The 23,106-nt window shown below is 40.1% G+C and overlaps 1 protein-coding gene across 2 annotated transcripts in view; it reads left to right on the forward strand.

Annotated features, from left to right (window-relative positions):
• The window catches only part of MELTF (melanotransferrin), a 61,528-nt gene extending 40,218 nt beyond the window's left edge, over nt 1–21,310 (forward strand). For both annotated transcript variants that reach the window (XM_067542855.1, XM_067542854.1), the window contains exons 11-16: nt 3,776–3,970; nt 5,192–5,348; nt 16,321–16,388; nt 16,490–16,677; nt 18,423–18,621; nt 19,466–21,310. In XM_067542855.1, coding sequence (XP_067398956.1) covers nt 3,776–3,970; nt 5,192–5,348; nt 16,321–16,388; nt 16,490–16,677; nt 18,423–18,621; nt 19,466–19,536 — 878 coding nt within the window. In that variant the 3' untranslated portion in view covers nt 19,537–21,310. The remainder of the gene's footprint in view (nt 1–3,775; nt 3,971–5,191; nt 5,349–16,320; nt 16,389–16,489; nt 16,678–18,422; nt 18,622–19,465) is intronic.
• The last annotated feature ends 1,796 nt before the right edge of the window (nt 21,311–23,106 follow it).

A 23,106-nucleotide genomic window follows, 5' to 3' on the forward strand; every position in this document is an offset into this window, starting at 1 on the left:
ATTACTTATAACCTAATTATCCTCTAGGTGCTTAAAAACTGATTGTTTAATAATTTGTTTCACTATCTTTCCAGGTCTTGAAGTTAGGCTGACTTGTCTATTATTCCCCAGGTTCTTTTTATTCCCCTTTTTAAAAAGAGGTACTACATTTGCCCTTCTCCAGTCCTCTGGGACCTCACCTGTCCTCCATGAATTCTCAAAGATGATCACTAACAGTTCTATGTGATACTAAAAAGATATTAAAAAGGGCTTAAAGGGCCATGTTAGTTAACCAACTGAACATGAGCTACTAGTGCAATGCTGTATCTAAGAGGGCTAACACAAGCCTTATATGTATAAGCAGGCGTATATTAAGTAGGAGTAAGGAGGAGGTATTATCTACGTGAGAAAATTATTGGAATATTGGGTCCAGTTCTGATGTCCATACTTCAAAAAGGACATTGATTGGAAAGTGTTCAGAAAAGAGCTGCAAGAATGATTTGTGACCTGGAAAGCACACCTTATAGTGAGAGATTACAGAAGCTGAATCTGTTTAGTTTATCTAAGAAAAGTTTAATGACTGACTTGATTATATGAATAACAATTATTTACATGAGGAAGAGAATTCTCAGACTTCAAAAACAAACATAAACAAAATTGAGTGGCTGGAAGCTGAAGCTAGATTAATTCAGACTAGAAATTTTTAATAGTGAGTATAATTAACCATTGGAGTAGTTTACCTGGGTACATGGTGGATTCTCCATCACTTGAACTCTTTAAATGAAGACTGGATTGCTTTCTAATAGATATGCTATAGCTCAAAAAGACATTATGGGCTTGATGAAGAAATTGCTGGATGAGGTTCTCTGGCTGTATTATGCAGGAGGTCAGACTAGAGATCATAATGGTGCAATCTGGCCTTAAAAATCTATGAACTCTGCAGCAGGCAATTATTTATTGATTAACAATTATGCCAGTCAACATGGTTTATGGTTTAATCCTGCATTTTGGCAGGGATTGAGACTTGATGATCCTTGCTGTCCCTTCTAACCCTATGATTCTATGAAAATAGAGCCTCTCAAACTAACTTGATTTTTTTAAATCAGTTTACAAGATAGGTGGATAAAGGTAACACTGTTGATGTAATATATTTAGACTTCTGTAAGGCATTTGACTTAGTATGGCACAATATTTTTTTTAAAAACTAGAAAAATTCAAAATTAACAGCACACATTACATTGATTAAAAATCTGCTGACAGGTCTCAAAATGTAATTGTAAATAGGGAATCATTATCACGAAGGTGTGTTTTTCAGATCTATGCTATTTTTATCTATGACCTGGAATAAAACATAAAATCATTAATAATTAAGTTTACAGGTGACAGACAGATTCAGGGAATAGTAAATAATTTAGAAGACAGATCACTGATACAGAATGCTCTGGATGACTTGGAAAGTTGGACACCAACAATATGCATTTTGATGTGACCAAACGTAAAGTTAAACAGATAGGAACAAAAATGTGGGCCATATTTACATGATGGGGGACTCTATCCTGGGAAACAGTGACTCTGAAAATGATATTGGAGGTCATGGTGCATAATCAGCTGAACATGAGCTCCCAGAGTGATGCTGTGGCCAAAAGGACCAATGCGATCCTTGAATGTATAAAAAGTGGACTCCCTAGTAGGAGTGAGGAGGTTATATTACCTCTGCATTTGGAATTACTGTGACCACCACTGGTATACTGTGTCCATTTCTGGTGTCCACATTTCAAGAAAGATATTGATAAATTGGAGAGAGTTCAAAGAAGAGCCACAAGAAAGATTAAAGGCTTGGAAAACATGCTTATAATGAAAGGCTAAAGGAACCCAATTTATTTAGCTTACCAATATAAAGACAGTTACAGGGTGACTTGATCACAGTACAAGTACTTACATGAGGAACAGAGATTTAATAATAGAGGGCTTTTCAGTATAGCATACAAAGGTATAGCAAGATACAATGGCTGGTAGATGAAGATAGACAAATTCAGACTAGAAATAAGGCACAAATTTTTAACAGAGAGGATAATTAACCATTTGAACAACTTACCAATCGTGGTGATGGGTTCTTCAACACTGGCAATTTTTAAATCAAGATTGGATGTTTTTGTTCTAGTTCAAACAGGAATTAATTCAGTGAAGTCTTATATATCCTATGTTCTACAAGAGGTCAGACTAGATTATCACAATGGTCCTTTTCTGGCTTTATAATCTATTAAGCAATCCCTGCCTTTTCAGTTCCTTTTTATATGAAAGTCTCTCCAGGGTCCAATCATTCTTGTCACCCATTTCTGACACTTCCCACCCCCATCTATTTCTGCAACATCCATTTTGAGATGGGGGGGCCATTACTGCACACAATATTCTAGTGAAGGTATTCCATTGATTTATATAATGGCATTATAATATTTTCCATATTATTCTCTATCCCATTCTTTATGTATCCTAATTTTGTTAGCTTTTTTAACCACAGCTGTACATTGACCAGAAGTCTTCATTGAGCTGACTACAATGATTCCCATATTCTTTTCCTTTGCGGACATCCCCCATATGGTGCATGAGTAGTTCCAATTAGTCTCTCCCATGTGTAGAATTTTGCATTTGTCAAAATTCACTGCTGTTAAGTATGTGCAAATCTTGATCTCCTTAGAAGTCAGTGGACTTTGTTTACTACTCAGATTGCACAATAATCATATTTAGTATTTATATAGCATTTTTTATCAATACATGTAAAAGCACTTTAAAAAGGAGGGTAAATATCATTATCCTCATTTTACAAACAGAGAAAGTGAGAGAGAGAGAGGGGAAGCCTCACAGAAAGTCAGTTGCAGTCCCTGGTTGCTCTACATGCTAGACCATGCTTATTCTTTGATGATCTGACCTCGTGCATGTCCTACTGCCCTTTTTGTTCACCTACCCACAACAAATATTTTGTGCTCTAGCAATGAGTTGTGAATAAAGGGGTGAGAAACATTGTTTGCTCAAAATGTTACTGGTGACTTTTTGTCTTTTCACCAGTTCTGCAAAGATGTGAAAATTTCTGGAAATCTGTGATGTTATTGCTTTAGTTGTCTGTGTCAAAAGCATTTTTCATCCACGGGATTAATGAAAGAAATTTCACAGAAGAAAATACAGAAATTTACATTTTAAGTTCTAACTGAGATCAACTTCTTACCCTCACTGTGATATTTTTCAAAAACAAAGTGATAAAAAGGTGACTAGTGGTGTTATTTGTTATCAACATGAGCCTATAGAAATCTGCAAAATTTATAGAGATTTTCCTCCAAATCTGTAAAAGTTACATATAAACGATGTGCTTTTTAAAGCTGCTTTGTCAAGTAGCTTAGAACCCAAATGGAAGATTTTGTAAAATAAAAGGGGGAAAAAAGGGAGGAAGTAATTCTTAAAAACTAATATTTATATAAATATTTTCATGGCATTTAAATAAGCAATTCAGACCATCTCTATATTAAGACAGCAATAAAGGCATCTATATAAATGAAAGGCTCCACATGAATGTCAGATTGTTAGTGTAAAGCAGATAAATAAGAATTACATATTTGTATTGAAAAGAGGGGAAATGACTTTCTTGTTTCATACCCTGGAATTGCTGGTGCGATATCTTTCATGTAGGATGAGTTAGGAATTTAGCAGCAAATGAGATATAATAGATCTGACATATCAGTCAAGTTGTCATGAAACAATAAGGACACTCAAGAAAAGGCAAAATTCTCTTTTTTTTCCCAACAAGCTGATGACAACAGCAACATGTACTATGCTGTGGCATTAGTGAAACGGAACACTTCCAATGCCTTCACCATCAACGATCTGAAAGGGAAAAAGTCCTGCCACACAGGATATGCGAGAATGGCTGGATGGAACATCCCTATTGGTGTTCTAATTAAAAGGGGCTTTATTAGGCCCACAGACTGCAATATTCCTCACGGTAAGAGTTCCACACATCAGAGGATGCAATTAGTGTGATCGTGCCTTTTTTATACTAGTGTGTTTCACATTGGTATTCAATTCTTATCTTGATGCCTGAGGATTTAGTTCTGTTATGGGAAGTCTCATGGGAGTGATGCATGTAAACCTCTCTGAATCACACTGAGAAATTTCCCTTGTAGGTTAGAAAAACCTTTTTTTCCATTTCATCCTATGGTTAACTCTCTGCAAAACATTATGAGCTCAGTCCTTCAGCCCATACTCTCCTGCAAGCAGCCCTTACACAAGTAGTGTCATGGAATCATACCTCACTGTGTCCCTCTGGGGCTAATTGGGGCTGCTTTTGTAAGTAAGGCTTACAATGATTAGGCTCTTTGTTACACTTTGTATGGAAGTCCCTAGTGAAGAAGAAACATGGAGCCAAATTCTGTGCAACCGTATCGAAGACAATAGGATCTGACAGGATTTACTGGAAGTCAGTGGAGAATTTGCCCACAGTTCTGGAGTATTTTCCATCCCATGTGTACTGAGCTGCAAGAATAGGCTTCCGGGCTAAATATTTGAAAAGTCATAGCTTAATTGTGTGTACAGATTATGCTTGGGCCAAAACCTGAAAACTTTCTATTTCATCAAGATCTTGTCTGAGTAAATATTAAACAAGGGCTTGCAGGCTTTGGGCCCAGAACAAGCAATTCTTGGAGTAGAGTTTTACCCCTGCAATTACATTTTTAATCAATATGTGTGCAAATGAATGAACAAAGGAGTGGGCAGGCCCAGTATTGTATGTAGCCTTCTTTAAGTATTCAAGTGTATTTTCAACATAAAGGGAACATTTTTGCACTGAACTCATTTGCAAGTTTTAACAAAATGGACATGCAAAAGCTTAAACCAACTTTCAAAAATGCAGCTGAAGTGCCTATTGTATTAAAGCAGTTTGTAACCCTGTTAAACAACTGTAAGCTTACCATGTGCTCTTGGAAAATCTGACCTAACCTGTCTTCCAGCCTGTCCCACCAGCTAACAATCTACACTGCATTTTGAAGATGCTTTGAAAGATATAATTGGTCATTCCCAGTGAGCCTAATATAATGTGCATGGTCCTGGCTTTTTAGTGAAACCTGCATTGCCATGTAATGATATGACATTGTAATCTAGGTGTTTTGTGAAAAGCTGACACTTATCTCTCTCCATGCTTTTTATTGGGACATCTTTCTCTTTCCAGCTGTGAGTGACTTTTTCTCCGCTAGCTGTGTGCCTGCAGCCAAGGTGGACAATTACCCATCAAAACTCTGTGAGCTCTGCATTGGAGATAACAGTGGAAATAGTAAATGTGATGCAAGTACCCAGGAACGTTATTATGGCTACAGTGGAGCCTTCAGGTAATGAACAAACATAATCATTGTGCAGTGTAGATGCTTACTTTGCAGAAGATGATGAGGAGTTACTCTACAGTATTGGTTAACAAAATGTGTTTGTTATTGCTGCAGATGTGAGTGGCATTTTCAGCATGGCAGTCATAACTTTAATATGTTGTATGCAGTGTAGTTGTAGCCATGTCAGTTCCAGGATATTAGAGAGAAAAGGTGGGTGAGGTCCAATAAAAGATATTCCCTCACCCATCTTGTCTCTCTAATAAGTTTAACATGGACTTGTCCCACAAATCTCTCCCAGAAGCCCAGCAATAAAAATGTACCAAAAAGCTTCCACTTCATGTCACCCACATCCCTGTTGACTCAGATCTCCTCTTTCAGACCTTAGGCTTCTCTCTTTGTGTGCGCCCCTCACATCCCTGGGCAGCACATCTTGCTGCAAAAAGATGCTTCTGTCCATGCCTTTTTGATTGAGATGGTGTGGGTTAGCCTCAAGGCAAACTGTCAGGTGGGAGTACCTGAGGTTCCCAAATCCTAGACTACAAGCCTGGGCATACTGTCCCTCCTTGTCCCTACCCAAACACCTGCGTACATGCAGATACCCCATTGGAGAGGTAGGATTTAATCCCAGGACCAATGCTCTCAATAATAAAACAACACTTATGTAAGCAGGGCATGCTCTCCCTCATTATCAAGGCAAAATTTCAGGAGTAGACCCCCAGCTACACATACACATTTCCCAGCAATAGTACAATATACACAGCCTCTGATGCCTAATGCTCCCTAAACCAATTAAAAGCCCAAGCAGACTGGCCCAGACTGCTTTGTGCCATCCTGAGTACAAACTAGCCCTTTGCTGAAGTCACAGATGGTGGGCTGCATTGGGAGCTTGGGGTGCTGAATGCTGCTGCCCCCTGCCAGACTTCTTCACAGCAGTTCTCAGCTGCCTCCTCCTCTGATGTCTCTTTCTTCCACCACAAAATGAAACAGCCTGCCACTACAGCAGCACTTTCTCAGTCCTGTCCCTGTTCCAGCTTGATTGGCCTACAGCAACCAGGTGACCTACAGCCAATTCCCTTTCTCTGTTCTGCAGTGACTTTCCTCCCTTTCAATAGGGGATCCCCGATCAGGTAGTCAGTAGCCAAACTACAGCTGCCATACTACCCCCACAATGGGAGGCAGGCCAGCAGCAAGAAGCTAGGTGTGGTACACTCCCCACCAGTAACCTATCAGGACTTTTCTGTGGCAGGAAGGCTCTGTACAGCTTACAATGCCTTTCTGCATGCTGTACCTCTTCTAAGAGGTTTGAAGACTTGGCTCTCATTTCAGGCAGACTATGTGGACAAATGGATGTTAACTGGCCATCAACAAGTTTAGGCTTGAAATTAGACACAGATTTCTAAGCATCAGAGGAGTGAAGTTCAGGAACAGCCTTCCAAGGGGAGCATTGGGGGCAAAAAGCCTAACTGGCTTCAAGACTGAGCTTGATAAGATTATGGAGGGGATGGTCTGATGAGACTGCCTACAATCGTATGTAGCCCATCTGCTACTGCTAGCAGCAAATATCCCCACTAGACATTAGAGGGAGAGGGCTCTGAGTTATTACAGAGAATTCTTTTCTGGTGTGTGGTTTTTACATGTTGCTGAAATGCTCAGGGTCCAACTGATCACCATATTTGGGGTCAGGAAAGAATTTTCCCCCCCGGGTCAGAGTGGCAGAGACCCTGGGGTTTTTTTTGCTTTCCTCTGCAGCACAGGGTATGGGATCACTTGCAGGTTTAAACTAGTGTAAATGGTGGATTCTCTGTAACTTGAAGTCTTTAATCATGATTTGAGGACTTGAGTAACTCAGCAAGGGGTTATAGGTCTATTATTGCAGTGAGTGGGCAATGTTCTGTTGCCTGTGATGTGCAGAAGATCAGACTAGATGATCATGATGGTCCCTTCTGGCCTTAAAGTCTATGAGTAGCTGCCTCAAAACTGGATTTATTACAAATAAAGAAAATTAAAATAAATGGTTTGCATAACATCTTTCATCTGGATACTCAGCCTGAGCCCAGAGAGGCTGGCTCCTTAGCTTAGCTACAGAGAAGAATACTCTTACATGTCTAAAAAGCAATTCCCTTCTCTGACCTCCGCTGTTCAGTGTATCAGTCTCATGCTCCTGTGTTCAGAGAGATAGCTGTTTCCCATTTGTTCATCCTTAGATCCCTTATAAATCTCTCCCTCTAAAAGCCCCATTTTCCCAAAATATTTTTCTGAAAATAAATACACATACAATAGGGTTGGCAAGCATTTGCTTTCCCACCTTCCAGGAGATGACCTATTGAGGGAAAGAAGGCCCTTTATCAGTAATAGCTGCCTTTCAAATGACTAACTACTAAACTCAAGTACAGCCTTTTACAAATAATTTTGTCTGGCTGTATCCAGCTGATCCAGACTTTTTAAAAAAAACAAACAAACAAACAAAAAAACCTCCTAAGCAATTTTCCCTTGCTATGGAATATAGATTAGTGGCAGACCCTGTTGGAGGCCCAGTGCAATTTGAGTTGCCTAACTACTGTTTTACAGGCCTAGCATAGCTTTATTGCTTGCTTAGCTATTTTGACCCTTGTAGCATGACATTTTTTGGTTGGCAAAAATAAATAGGACTACTAAGTAACTTTGCAAATGTTTTAGTTTTTGCATATTATGGCACATAACAAAAAAAAATACACAACATGTATGCTTGCAGCTGCACATAAATAACTAATAAAAACAACGTTATTTTTGAACATTTGGGGATACACTTTCTCACTGCCAAAAACAAATTTTTACACTGCCCCTCCTATTACCATATGTTATTTTAACAACCCCAATTATCATAATAAAAAATAAAATATAATAAAAAAAAACCCAATATAAATAATTAGCATATATAATAATTAAAAAATTATTAAATAAAAATATTCAAAAATTACCACTTAAACAAAAAAACGTGCTCCATCAATACCTAACTCCACAAAAAATGCTACCAATCAAACCAAAAGTCACTAACTCCCTGGCAGAGCCCCTAAAAAAATCCCGTTCCTGTATACAACCTTCTAAATAACTGCTTAACTCTCCAAATTTAATAAATATAATATATTATAATTAATTTTAAACTTTATATTCAACTAATATATCTATAAAAAACCTTACACGTTAACCTTATTAATCTACAAATCAAACATACCGTATTGCACTAATATTCACACTAATTGCTAAACATCCAGTATCAACAGACCTTAGATCCTCTGTCACCCTTCATAGATTCAGGTAATCATTTAGCAGTCAACCAATTTATAAGACACTAATGTCTTTGTGACTGAGCTGTGCCATTTGTTCTAAGATCATGTACCACCATGAAGGTGTCTCAAAGTCTGTGTCTTTTGTGGGGATCACAACATTTTTTTATGAGGAAGAATTTCAAGACATGAATATGTTTAGCCTAAGAATTATGGGAAAAACTTGAATACAGTGTATAGGTATTTAAAAGGTTCATGCTAAGATGTTTGGTGGAAATGAAAAGTTATGATCAGCTGCTAGTGAAGGTTATACCTGGTATTTATATTAAGAGGAACATTTTCTCCAATCCTGAGAATTTGGGATAGACAGACTTCAGGCAGAGTGACTGGAATAATGTAGGGTTTCTCCAAGTGAGGAAATTGAACAAAATAGTGATTGTGGAATAAGCTTATTCTGCAACAGTAATTTGAGTCAATTTCCCCATGTAGACAAATCCAAACAGAAAAAGTTGGACACATCAGGTATACCTGCTAAATAGCAGGTTTTTACTGACAGTGGAGAGGGAAATGGAAAAAGAATGATCGAAGAGTTATTCCATCTGTAACTATTATGCACAATAGTTTCAGAGGGGTATCCGTGTTAATCTGTATACAGCAAAAACAATGAGTCTTTAAACTCTAAACAGAACTCTCGTTGTTATTATGCACAAGTATCTATGGTGCTATGGCTAGCATGATTACATGTCCATTACAAGTTTTTCTGGCCAACCAATCAAATCTCCACTGTCCATTTTTCTGGAGCAGACCTTATCATACTTAGTTTAAACTTCTTCCCCAAACTTACTAATTCCAGCAAATGAGTTGGATAGCCTTTGGATGATCTAACTATCTGTCTGAGGGACCACTCAGGGCTTGTCTACATGATGTGTTAGTGTGCACCAGTGGAGTCTGAATTCTGGTCTACACCAGTATGTTGTGCACTAAATGATCCAAACAGACTCTGCTGGAGGATACTGGAAGTTATCAAGTGCACATTAACAGTCCCATTTCAAACAGTACTGCATTAACATACACTAGGGAACTTTTAGTGTGTCCCAGTGGAGTCTACACTGACCAATGTGCAACACACTGTGTGGACTAAAATTTGCACCCCTACTATTGTGCACTAACACATCATGTAGACAATCCCTGTGATAGTGGAAACCTTATTGCTTGGGACAAACTAGACAGAGCACTAGGAAATGTGTTGTCAGGAAACCCTGCATGAGGAATGGCTTGAATGGCACATGGCAGGCTTTTTCTGACTAGTCCTTGCATGATCATGTAATTTACATGTTGCTAACACCTTCAGTTATGATTTTCCACATTAAAACAAGTCCCTATGAGAACTATTTCTCTGTATTTGATATCAAACCAGAAACGAAAAATGAGAAATTACATCATCAGCAAGGTTATTTCTTCTTCACACATATTTTGTCCTAGGTTATCTTTGTTCAGTTCCTGCTTTAGGTCTTCTTGACTGATTATTAAGGCTGTTCCACCAATTGTTTCTTGCTTTTTGGAAAATATATGTGGAATAAACTACTCTCCCAGCCTGAATAACTTCAAACAGCAAAAGCCCATTAAAATTAAGAAAGCACCATGAATTATGTCAGGTGAATTGAAGTATTTTGTGCCCAGTTAGCTGCTCATCTAAACAGTTCATTATATCTGGAGTATCAGATGCTAAACAATGTAACAGATATAGCACAAAAATGGCACAAACAATAGGTGATGCTTTGAAAATGCAGGTTCTTCTGCAAGACTGAACCTGAAACCATTTGGAATGTGAAGAGATGACAAGAGAACTGATTCAGTGATGTCTAGACCAATATGACTTTGTCTCCCAGTTCACTGAAACTAGAGAATTGTGTCTGATCCAGGGCTGAACATGAAACTGAAGATAAATCTGGGTCAATAAAATGATAAACTGGAGTTAGATTAACTGGAATGGGCAGAGGACTCCAATCTCCAGGGCTGTCAATCCACCAATTTTGCAAGTATTAGTCTCTTCAGGAAGCAGTGACTCTAAAAAAGATTTGCGGGTCCTGATAGATAATGTCACCATGAGCTCCCAGTGCAACGTTGTGGCCAAACGAGCTAACGCAGTCCTTGGATGTATAAACAGAGGAATCGTGAGTAGGCGTAGAGAGGTTGTTTTAACCTCTATTTGGCACTGGTGCAAGCACTGTTGTAATGCTATTGTAAGCGGGGGAATGGTCTCACTATTGTGAGGAACTTCCCTGGCTCATACAGTACTCCAGTGGAGTTGGCTAGCAAAAAGATCTGAGTCCTTGCTCCCAATCCCTTTACCCAGAGGCCTGCCTGCCTCAAGGGCTCCCCCTCACTCTCCTGTGTGGCGGAGTCCCTGTAACCCCGACAAGGCTGGGCCCAGGATTCCTGGGAGGCTCCACCCCCAATCTTGTCATGGTCATTTAGGACAGGGGCTTGGGTGTCCCCACTCCGGGGTCCTCTCTCCACACTGGATGCTTCCCTGACCCGCTGATCAATGCATACAGTTCAAAGCAGATACAATTTAATAAACAACAATCAATTAAAAAAAATAAAGAAAAGAAGAGAAATGGTAAAGGAAAACACCTAAGACTGCCATCTGACCTGGAGGCACCACACACAGCATCTGTGGGGTGTAAGGGACATTCACAGTGTGTCTCCCCCACATCGCAGGCCTCCTGCCTGGCTGCACTGCAGGGATGCAGAGAATCAGACACATGCTCTGGCAGTGGCCACATGCCCCCAGGCTCTAGGGGGCAGGGCCCTTCTCCCCAGTGTTGCCCCCCCCCCCGATGTCTGGGTCACGATCCCCTGCAAGGCCTCTTGGCTGGTGGCGTCTCCCTGCAGTGAGGGTCCCCCTTGCACTCCCCAGCTGCTCACCTGCACCTGGTTCCAGCCCCACTCTGCATCAGTGTGGCTTGGCTCAGCTCTGCTCAGCTCTCTGGGATGCTCCTTGGGCCCCTCTGGTTCTGCTGCTGTGGGTCAGCTAGGCTCGGCTCTCTGAGCTTCTCCTCTAGCCTCTGCACCCAGCTCCAGATGGCTACGGCTCCAGCCCTGGCCCCAGCTCTGCTCTGCTCAACTTGGCTCTCTGGTTGCTCCTCTGGTTCTGCTGCTGTGGCCCTGCTCAGCTCAGCTCTATGGCCTGGGCTTCTCTCATCTCCCAGCCGCCAGCTGCTTTGTCCTTAGCTCGGCCCCACTCTCTGCACGGGCAGGCAGCTGTACCTCACACGGAGGACAGGACCCTCCTGACTTCCTCATTGGCTTGCCTACCCTGTCAATCAGGGTGACCTGAATTGGCCTCTCTCCACTGGCCCTGGGGGCTGTCTGTTTCAGGGTCCTGTTTCCTCAAGAGATGCCAACCAAAAAAACCCACTAAGTTTCAGTAAGGGGCTAACAGACCCCTTACACTGTGTTATCCACAATTCAAGAAGGATGCTGATAATTTGGAGAGGTTTCAGAGAACATGGGTTTACCAAAGGTAGATCATGCCAAGCTAACCTGATTTCCTTCATTGAGAAAACAATGATGTTTTAGATGAGGGAAATGCAGTAAATCTAATATACCTGGACTTCAGTGAAGTATGAGACTGTATCACATAGGAAATTATTAGTTAAATTAGAGAAGATGGGGGTTAGTATAAGAATTGTAAGTTAGATAAAGAATTGGCTAAAGCGGAGATATGGAAAAATTCACATCCACAGACATGATGCATGTTGAGTCAAAGGCTCAATAAATAAATAAATATATACACAATATAAATATTTTATGGCTGTTTGTCGCACCGAAGTAGTCAGGTACTTGACTCATATTACAGACAATCAAGAACCACCGTTTCTGGGGTCTATCATGTGATGACGCAGAGCCTGCTTGGAGAGTGAAACTTACATATTCATGGAAAGACTATTGATTTTAAAATTGACTCAGGAGCAGACTGCACAATCAACTCACAAGCGTCCTATAATAACCTTCAAGCCCTTCCAGAGCTAAAGTCACCTGACACAGCTCTGACTAGCTCTGGAGGTATTCTGAACTGCATGGGCCACTTTACTACAGAAACAATTTACAAAGGCAGAACAACAATTTGCTTAGCCACAGCGTGGCAGCCATGATGGGTGTAGTCAGAAAGTTGGAAGAATTCAATGATGATATTTAGTGATATTGGAGTTTGGAAAGAAGATCCAGTACAAATAAACTGGAGCCAATGCTGAACAATACAAAACAAACACCTCTACCACACAGACCTTGGAAGAGACTAGCTGTAGATTTATAAGAATTCAAAGGACATCATTACCTGATCATAGTGGACTATTTTTCCACGTATATAGAAATAATGTACTTGAAAGACACAAGAAGTTGCAGTGGTATAGTGAAACTGAAGTGCATTTTTGCTCACTTAGGTATTTCATAACAACTAGTGATGGACAATGGACCACAATTCACTGCAGCAGAATTTAAGTAATTCTGAATTAAATAGGATTTTGATCATATTACTAGCAGCCTCCATTACACACAAGTGAATGGAGAGACTCAGAGAGCTGTACAGACAGCCAAGAAAATCTTACAGCAGGAAGATCCATTCCTTGCTCTTCTGAGTTACAAGATCAATACCAATAGCAGCTACTGGATATTCTTGATAAAATGTATTGTCATTTGTTTGTCACATTTTGTTTCATCGTAAATATTCTCAGAAGACCAAAAAACCAATGTCATAGGTATGCAGCTATAATAATATGGTACAGGAAAAAGGCTCTATACAACATCAGACTCCAGGAAACCATTTCATGCAACATTGTTACATTCACCTTATTCAGAAGGTATGCTCCCAAAGTTACATGTTTCAGATGATTGCATTTGTAGGATAATTTTACAAATTACACATTTCTTGCATGTCACTAATCAGTTTGTTCCAATTCCTTAACATCATCTAGGTTTCTACCAGGGTAGAACAACCTTTATGTCTTGTCCTCTTCTTTTGGGATATTCCAGTATTGGCCTGTGCAAATAACTCCCTACCTGTTGCTATGGTACAATACCTTATATGTCCCGCTCCTGACAGCTTTCCTATCTATTTAAGCCAAAGCTTATTTCAGTTAATGCAAAGTGTTATGGGCTACTTAGCATGAGGTAATAGGATTATAGTAAAGGTATAGGCCAATATATAGGCTCTAGAACTGCTATATTTGTGCTTACAGCTATTTATGCTTAATACATACTAATATAGACCTGGTGTGGATAGTACATATTATTATGAGCTAGACAGAGATATTGATAGCTATACGTGTAGATATACATTAACCAGCATATATTGGTCAACATAGTCCAGCGCAGCTCCCGGGGGGAAGACAGTTCCGAAGTACAGTTCCAATTTTGCAAAATAATCTATCTCCAAAGTGGCCAGATATGAAGAGAGAAGCCACGTTGCAGTGATCTTCACTATTTTTCAAGCGGGGGTCACTTTGGCAAAAAACCTTCAATGTGAGAGCCACATCAACTACTAAATTAACACATTGCTTGCTACTCCTTAATAATGTAATATTACAGAGTGACTCATGTAACTAAAACTTTTGTTTGTTCGTTTCATTAATATCCACAGTTACGTTTTTATCTGCTTTTTCTCCTGTTTCACTTTCCGATTTTCTTTTCAGTGGAATTAAGAATCTATCCATTCTTTCTAGTAACTCACTGGGGCCAAAAAATAATATACAACACAAACGGTTGAACACTCAGAGTTCTACATTGGTTACTATGGTAATATTATGGTTATTATACAACAGATATACTTAGATGTACTTATTGGCACACATTGTACCGTGTGGTCAATGTGACATGTAAAGAAGGCGGACTTTGATAGGCTCGGTACATATTCTAATGTTAAAAATAAAATAAATTTGCATGTAAATAATTAGTCAGGGAGCCTCACTTAGGGTCAATGAGAACTGCCACTGGCTCCCGGGCCTTGCAATGAAGAACACTGCCACATTGGATAAAAAGACAGAGAGAGCTTACAAATGATTTTTACAATAGATGACACTCACAAAAATGCAGTGTTAGAACCTGGTGACTCTCTGCATATCAGATTTAATGGAAAAAGAGGATGGACAACTCCAGCTGTCATAAAGAAAAAGAATTCAGTACCTAAGTCATATGTGATCAAAACCAATAGTGAAAAGTTCAATAGAAACCATCAACATTTACAGTTTGCTCCTCAGAAAATACAAGCAACAGAGCAAACTCTACAGATGGGGAATGCAGAACAAGACGACAACAACTCAAGGATTCCAAGCTGGCGACAGCAAGATGACCAAGTTGTTACGTGTTTGCACTGTGTAATTAGAAAACCAATATGATTCAGAGAAATGTTACAGACTGAACTTCAGAGACAGCATGACAGTGTAAATTTTATAAATGGTGGGAACATAGGAGTTAAAGGGGGAGATGAAATGGAATGCAAAACTGTATTCTACCATTCAACCACTAGGTGGTACTATGAGTGAACATATTTTATTTAAAAACGACGGGAGTCCTTTAGCACGGTAAAGACCATTTAATTTTTGCAGGCATAAGTTTTCATGGGCTGTAACCCACTTCTTCAGGTGTAAGAAATAGGAATCAAAAGGCAGGTATATATATACATCCAAGTTTAAGGAACAACAATGGGGAAGTAGTTGAGGCCTATTCACAGCCATTGATTAGGAGGTGAGAATGTGTGAACAGTGACAATTACTTCTTGTAATGAGATAACCATTCCAAGTCCCTATTTAGACCCAGTTTGTACATTGGCCATACCGGACTGTCACTACGCAAAAGAATAAATGAACACAAATCAGACATAAAAAATGGTAACATCCATAAACCAGTCGGAGAGCACTTCAGTCTCCCAGGACACTCCGTAGCTGACTTGAAAGTTGCCATACTTCTACAAAAAAAACTTCAAAAACAGACTTCAAAGAGAAACTGCAGAGCTGGAACTCATCTGCAAACTTGACACAATCAAACTGGGTCTAAATAGGGACTTGGAATGGTTATATCATTACAAGAAGTAATTGTCACTGTTTACACATTCTCACCTCCTAATCAGTGGTTGTGAATAGGCCTCAACTACTCTAACTGAATGGACTTTGCTTTTACCTATCTTCCCCATTGTTGTTCCTTACCCTTGGATGTACATATATACCACTTCTCTAATTTCTATTCCTTATATCTGACGAAGTGGGTTACAGCCCACAAAAGCTTATGCCTGCAGAAATTAAATTTGTTAGTCTTTAAAGTGCTACAGGACTCTCGTTTTTGTTATATTTTATTTAAGTGATCCTCAGTCATACTTGGCAGAACATTAAAGGATCTTATAGTGAACACATCTGGTGTGTATCCCTCTGAGGAAGAAGCTCTTGTCTCATTCCATATCTGATACAGCAGCCTGACCTGCTAAAAGGAGCCCTGCAACCTATCATGTACAAGAAGCACATAAATTATAACGTCATTAAGGTTACTTTTATGAGTAAAATATGATAGATCGCATCCTAACCTCATGAATTATTTTGGTATAGAGTTTTTATGAAAGATACTATACAAACTAAAGATGCACTCATTGCATTGCACTGTATTAAACTAGTATGTCACTGCATTATATTGCACTGAATTTTATCTGTCTTATTTATTATAAGGTGTCTGGTGGAGGATTCTGGGGATGTGGCCTTTGTCAAGCATTCAACAGTTTTTGAGAACACTGGTGGTATTTAGCTTCATATACCTTTTTATTACAACTCATTATTTTTGTTGTTCCCTTTATTCTAAAGCATTCAGTGAGTCACAATGGCCAGTTTCTTTTTTCAGGTAACAATGCTGATTCCTGGGCTCTTCGCTTGCAATCCAGTGATTTCCAGTTACTGTGTCCAAATGGAGCCCGTGCAGAAATCACTCAGTTTGCTCAGTGTCACTTGGCTCAGGTACCTGCTCAGGTTGTTATGGTCCACCCAGACACCAACATTTTTGCTGTATATGGACTACTGGACAAAGCTCAGGTATAATTTACAATTAACTCATCTGATGAGGTAGTTAGGCACAATCTAATATGTCAACACAAGTCATTCTCAGATCATCATGAGTAGGGCTATCCAAACTTGGCCCAGTCACAGGCTACAATGGCAAGTTTCCAAAAGCCTAAGGAATGCTTCTAATTCAATAATTTTAAAAAGTAAAATAAAATGGATACAACCATACTTTTTTATCCTGGAATCTTCCTAAATTCATAAATAGAAATGCAAAAATTACATGAGAAAAGAGCACATATGATAAATTATTGTAGTTACATAGAAGACTTTTGAAACCATAATTCCTTTCAGGGCTTGGTAACAATCTCCAAAACAAAACTCAGACTATTCAGTTTTTTATAGATGGTGCAGGTACAGGTACCTAAACTTAAGGTTGCCCAACACTTTTCATTATAAAACCTTATTTTCAGTTGCTTATAACTTGACTAACCTTAAACAATTGGGACCAAAGTTTTCCATGCTGGGTGTCTGCCTCAAGATGAATGTTTTGAGAAAGTTTCAACTAAAATGGTTCAATTGTCTCTGAGAACAAGATTGGGGGGGAATATGTTGTTTTGCTCATGTTAACAAAATCATAATACTATTTTGTTGAACTCTAATGCCTTCATAGTTTAGAGCAAGAACTTGAAATTTGGTAGGAGGGCCATCCTATTGTCAGGGATGTGTCTTTTGCAGCCCCATGGAAAGCTATCTAACTATGGCCAAGTTATAAGCCTATGAAAACCTCAGTTTGCACATACTGTGTAGTGGTATGTTAGTTTGGGAGCTAAATTATCTGAAGATTCTGTCTCCACTGAGCATGTGCCACCCCAGAGATGCAGTTAGCTGACCAGGACTTTCCCTGCTCCTGGCTGCCGAAGGCTGCTGTTATGGCAGGCACAGGAACTAAGAATATGGAAACTCTCTCTCCTGGACTCTCTGTGCTTCCCTTGCTGGCACCCTGAAAGCATAGAGGAGGAAGAGAAAAGGAAGAAGAAGATTGATCTGAATTCATCATTAACAATTTTACCATCCCCATGTAGAAATGGTCCTATACCATTGTTCAGATTTCTTTTGTTCCTAATATTCTTTAAAAACTCCTCGTTTTCCTTGTTGCTGCCAGCCATGTTTTTTTCTGATGATTTTAGCTTTCTTTAACAATTTTCTACACTTCCTAACTTCCAATTTATATTGATTGCTATCTGTTTCCCTTTTTCCCATTTGTTTTTTATATATTTTTAACTGCTGCCTTCACTTTGACACTGAACCAGAGAGCGGAATTTGGCCCTTACATATTATATTTTAAATATATAGATGGATGGATGTAAAAACCAGCTACAGTAGGAGTTTCATACACAAAAAAGGTCCAAATCATGCCATAATGACCACAGAAAATATTTTGCTAATTGGCTCCAGTGTTGGAAGTCTGAGCAGACTGGCCAAGGACTGAATGGGCCTGGACACTGCAGCAGCTTCTCACCCTTAACTGGAACATTCTATTGGGCTCCTTTAACTAACACAAAAGGTCATTCCAAATTTATTTTAAACATTTATGAAAATATAAAGGGCACATAATTTGAAGTTAGAGGGGAAATCATACAATTGTTTTTCTCTGAGCTTCTTCTGAGCAACGGAGAGGGTTGGTCTCCACTGTGTTATGTATGCTGCTAAAGGTGAATGTAGCACTGGCTTTATAATGCAAACTCTGGTACTAATGGAAATGGAATTGCTTTCAGGATTTCTTTGGAAATGACAGCAATGGGAATGGATTCAAAATGTTTGATTCCTCGGATTTCCTAGGAACAGACTTGATCTTTAAGGATTCCACTGTTAAGACTGTACCAGTAGGAGAGAAAACAACCTATGCAGAATGGCTGGGGAATGAATATATAGAGTCCCTTGAAGGGATGCAATCACCTCAGTGCTCTGCAACAGGTGAGTCAGCATTTTTTTGTGTATGTGAGATTATGATTTTCTCTATCTCTTTCCTCTATTAATTATAAGCTGCTGCCTGATCCTTATGGATTGGACAATTCCCAGGTTCCATGACATGGACACTGGGTTTCTGTGCTGTGCAGGAGGGACAGTTTTCAGAATTTGGGAGACAGAGCAACGTCTGGAATCTTGGCTAGTGAATCCAGTCTGGCCACCTTGATGGAAATGCTCCTACTCCCATTGGCTCCATTCCTGCTCATCCTTTCCTCCCCTTGCTGTGGTTTCCAATTTCTGCCTGAAGCCAGCAATCAGTAGGGGATCAGTGTATGCTGGGAGGGCAGTCTGTTGGCAGAGGATAAAGTGTGGAGCCCAGGGTAGCTTCTTGCATCATGTAGATGCTGGTGGCTGGGAAGATGCATCCAGCAAGGCTCTTCACCCACTGGAAGAGAGCAAAGGATCCCAGCATTCATTGGGGGGCTGAGGAAAACTAGGGCAGTTACAGGGTTTATGTTTTGGATCTGGGAAGGAGAGCTCAGGAGCAGATGAGAGTCAAGTACATTGTCACTGAGTTTGTTTACACTTGAATATTCAGCATATATTTGCACCTCAACGTCCCTGTTCCCTGCTAAGGGAAAGATGTTATTTGCCTCTGTGATATTTAAATTGGTGCGGCCTTCCCCAGGAATGATCTGGGTGATCATTTGGGAGTGATCTGGCTCTAGAACCTTTCTGCATGGTGTGGTCAATGCCTCAGAGAAGCTAAAAGCTATTTCTGGAGCCAATTAAACTGACTCGTCTTCTCCTGTATAACAATTTCACAATCAGCTTGTATTTTTATTTGTAGCTGCAATATCCATGAACATCGTTGTGCTGCTGGTGGCTAGTGTTCTTCTGATTAGATTCTACTCCTTGTGATCATTCCACCGCTCCTTGGATAACAGATATTCAGCATAATAAATTGAAGTACTGGTAAATAATATAAATACACTGAAATAAAACTTGTAAAATGAATAAGAGAAGCATGTGGAGAGCAGCAAAATTATCCAGACCATTCTGTGCTGCTCTATATATTCAGAAAGGGAATGGGAGATCTGGGAAGGTGGGAGATGGATGCAGCTTACAGCTTTCTCTTTTCCTCTGCTTCCCTGCCTCTCTTAGCTTTTCCATTTGCTTTATGGATGTTGTTCCTGGCCATGGTACATAGATGCCATGGTAAATAGGCTCCACATACAGTCCTGCTGTTGCATGTCCCTAAAACAGACTCTGAGGTTTCTGATACCAATAACTATGGATATTTGGTCATGTTTTTTTTAAACAGGGGCCTTCAGAATTTAATCTTAACTTTTACAAGTTGTACAGTCAACCTTTCCTAATGGAAGAGATTAAAGGCCTATCCCAATGACCTGATAGCACTCTCCCATTTGTCCTTTTCATTATCAGAGCACAAGTGAGTCCCTGAACTGGGCATAATTTCTGTCTATGGACATAAATCACACACTCTATTTTTGTACTGTTCTCTGAAGAACTAAATTTCAGTTGAAATACATATATAGTTGGAGCTTCATGGATAAGCATCTTCCTTCGCAAAGTTTCTTCTTCTCTCTACTCCATTACTTACTCTCTTCTACTAGCGTAGTTGAGGGTAAATTCAATTTATCCACTTCTCTTTTGGGGAATGTGAAGTTTAGGTTATGTTAGTTTAGCCACATCTTTTTTTTAAACCATTATACCACTTGCTTTCCTCTGATTTTCAAATGACCTGAATCACATTTCTGTTCCTCAAGCCATGAAATGCTCCTTGCAACTCCTTTGAGAGCCAAAGTGTCCCTTCAGGAGACAGTGCTGATTTGCTACCTATAGTGCTTCCAAGTCTTGATAGATTGAAGAGTTTGGGAGCTTGACTCTGAGTCCCAGCATATCACTGTCACTCAAGCACTGGGCTCACTCAGGATAAATCTTTGAGAGTTTATTTTTTAAACATACATTTTTCTCAAAACTTTTTTCACTTTTTTAGTGACATGGAGCTTGATACATAAACAAACACATAAAGTCCCCATAAAAGAGGATATTAGGAACATTAATGGGCTGCTCAGTGTCAGGCTGAGTCACAGTGAGACAGACACAGCTGCTAAGATTATAATAAGAATGGCCATACTGGGTCAGACCAATGGTTCACCTAGCTGAGTATCCTGTCCACCAACAGTGACTAATGCCAGATGTTTCAGAGGGAATGAACAGAACAGGGCAAGTATCGAGTAATCCTCTGTCATCCAGTCGCAGCATCTGTAAGTCAGAGCTTTAGGAACACCCAGAGCATGGGGTTGCATCCCTGACCATCATGACAAACAGTCATTGATGGACTCATCCTCCATCAATTTTTCTAATTCCTTTTTGAACCCTTGTTAGTTTTCACAAAATCCCTCAATAACAAGTTCTACAGGTTGACTGTGGTGTGTGAAGAAATACTTCTTTATGTTTGTTTTAACCTGATGCCTATTAATTTCATTGGGTAACACCTGCTTCTTGTGGTCTGCATGTCTTTCTGTACAAGAAATTTGTAGTATAAACAGACAATTGCAATATGAATGTACATTTGCGTAACTAATATTTAGTTGCCAGGTCAGTGTGCCTGCTTCTTAAGGGAGCCCCTATTTCAGCACTAATAAAGAATGTTTTTAAACACACATCAGAGGGGAGAATTCTCTGAGGATGCCTCCATTTCATTCTGCATTGATGGTGTTTGTAAGGGACATGAATATTGATTCAAAATGTTTTGCTGTTTCCCCTTTGTTTGTGAATACGCCTTTTAAGATCTTGGGGTACTTTTGCAGATTCTCACTTCCTTTTCTAAGGCCATTATCCCCTTGGCTTCCCCAAGTCAGACCTGATACCACTGGTTTTACTGTCTCTATCCTTCCAGATGTAAACCCCATGTCTGAAGCCCTAGAGAGTGGAGACCTCAATATCGACACCAGTTGGTGAATAAGGAGAAGAGTGGCTCAGAGATGCTTGAGAACTCCAGATGGATGGAAGTTCCATAGGGGAGGGAGCACTCTGCTGACATCTGTTGTTGAACTAGGGGAAATGACTGAAAAAGCCAGGCCTTATTCGCATTTTAGTTATGTGACAATTTGGGGCATTTTAGTTAAAATACAGTTAAGTTTTGAGTTTGGGCAATAAAAGGCTATTATTCTTGTTGGGAAATGAAAGAACTGCACCAAATATTCCTGGGATAAGGAGCACCATGACTAGATCATAGTCAGGCACCAGTATGGAAGGGAGCCTGGACAGACCTAACAGAAAAGATAGATTTCTGTCTTCTATGGGGAGTGTCTCTCTGATGATGAAGACTCTATTAATGGTTCTATATACTGGTTATATATATGCTTTTGTGAAGGCTCAGCACAGAGGTAGTTTCAAGAGAGCAGATGGCTTCAAGGCAACAACCAGAGCTGAAGCCGATGATGGTGCTGAGGTCTCTTGGACTGAATCTGTAAAGAGCAGAGACTCTGGTGTAGATCTCCAGACCCAGCAATGAAAACTGAAATAATTTCAGCTGTGTCAGGTGATAGATACACCTGGAAAACCCTAGGCAGAACTTCTCTCTGGGGCTAGAGACTGACCTGGCAGAATTCTTGGACTCCACCAACTTTGACCAACAAACTGTGAGTTGGAAAGTTGAGGAGGAGGGAGATGGCTAAAATGCATTATCCTCCATGAACTGCAAAAGGTGGGCAGAGGTTGGAACTATTATTAAAACATGCAGAGGGGACTCGTACTTAATATTGGTAACAGTGGATAAAAAGCTGGATATGAGTCAGCAGTGTGCCCTGGTTGTCAAGAAGGCTAATAGCATATTGGGCTGCATTAGGAGGGGCATTGCCAGCAGATCACGGGAAGTGATTATTCCCCTCTATTCGGCATTGGTGAGGCCGCATTTAGAATATTGTGTCCAGTTTTGGGCCACCAACTACAAAAAGGATGTGGACAAGTTGGAGAGAGTCCAGCGGAGGGCAACAAAAATGATTAGGGGGCTGGAGCACAGGACTTATGAGGAGAGGCTGAGGGAACTGGGCTTGTTTAGTCTGCAAAAGAGAAGAATGAGGGGGGATTTGATAGCGGCCTTTAACTACCTGAAAGGGGGTTCCAGGGAGGATGGGGCTAGGCTGTTCTCGGTGGTGGCAGATGACAGAACAAGGAGCAACGGTCTCAAGTTGCAGGGGGAGGTCTAGGTTGGACATTAGGAAAAAGTTTTTCACTAGGAGGGTGGTGAAGCACTGGAATGGGTTACCTAGAGAGGTGGTGGAATCTCCATCTTTAGAGGTTTTTAAGCTGAGGCTTGACAAAGCCCTGGCTGGCTGGGATGATATAGCTGAGGTTAGTCCTGCTTTGAGCAGGGGGTTGGACTAGATGACCTCCTGAGGTCCCTTCCAACTCTAATATTCTATGATTCTATGAATTTATTAATTCCCAGCTTTCCCAAAT

This window comes from Emydura macquarii, unplaced genomic scaffold (genome assembly GCF_026122565.2).
Source record: "Emydura macquarii macquarii isolate MOO-44397 ecotype Brisbane River unplaced genomic scaffold, CSIRO-AGI_Emac_v2 contig_729, whole genome shotgun sequence".
Classification (NCBI taxonomy): Eukaryota; Metazoa; Chordata; order Testudines; family Chelidae; genus Emydura; species Emydura macquarii.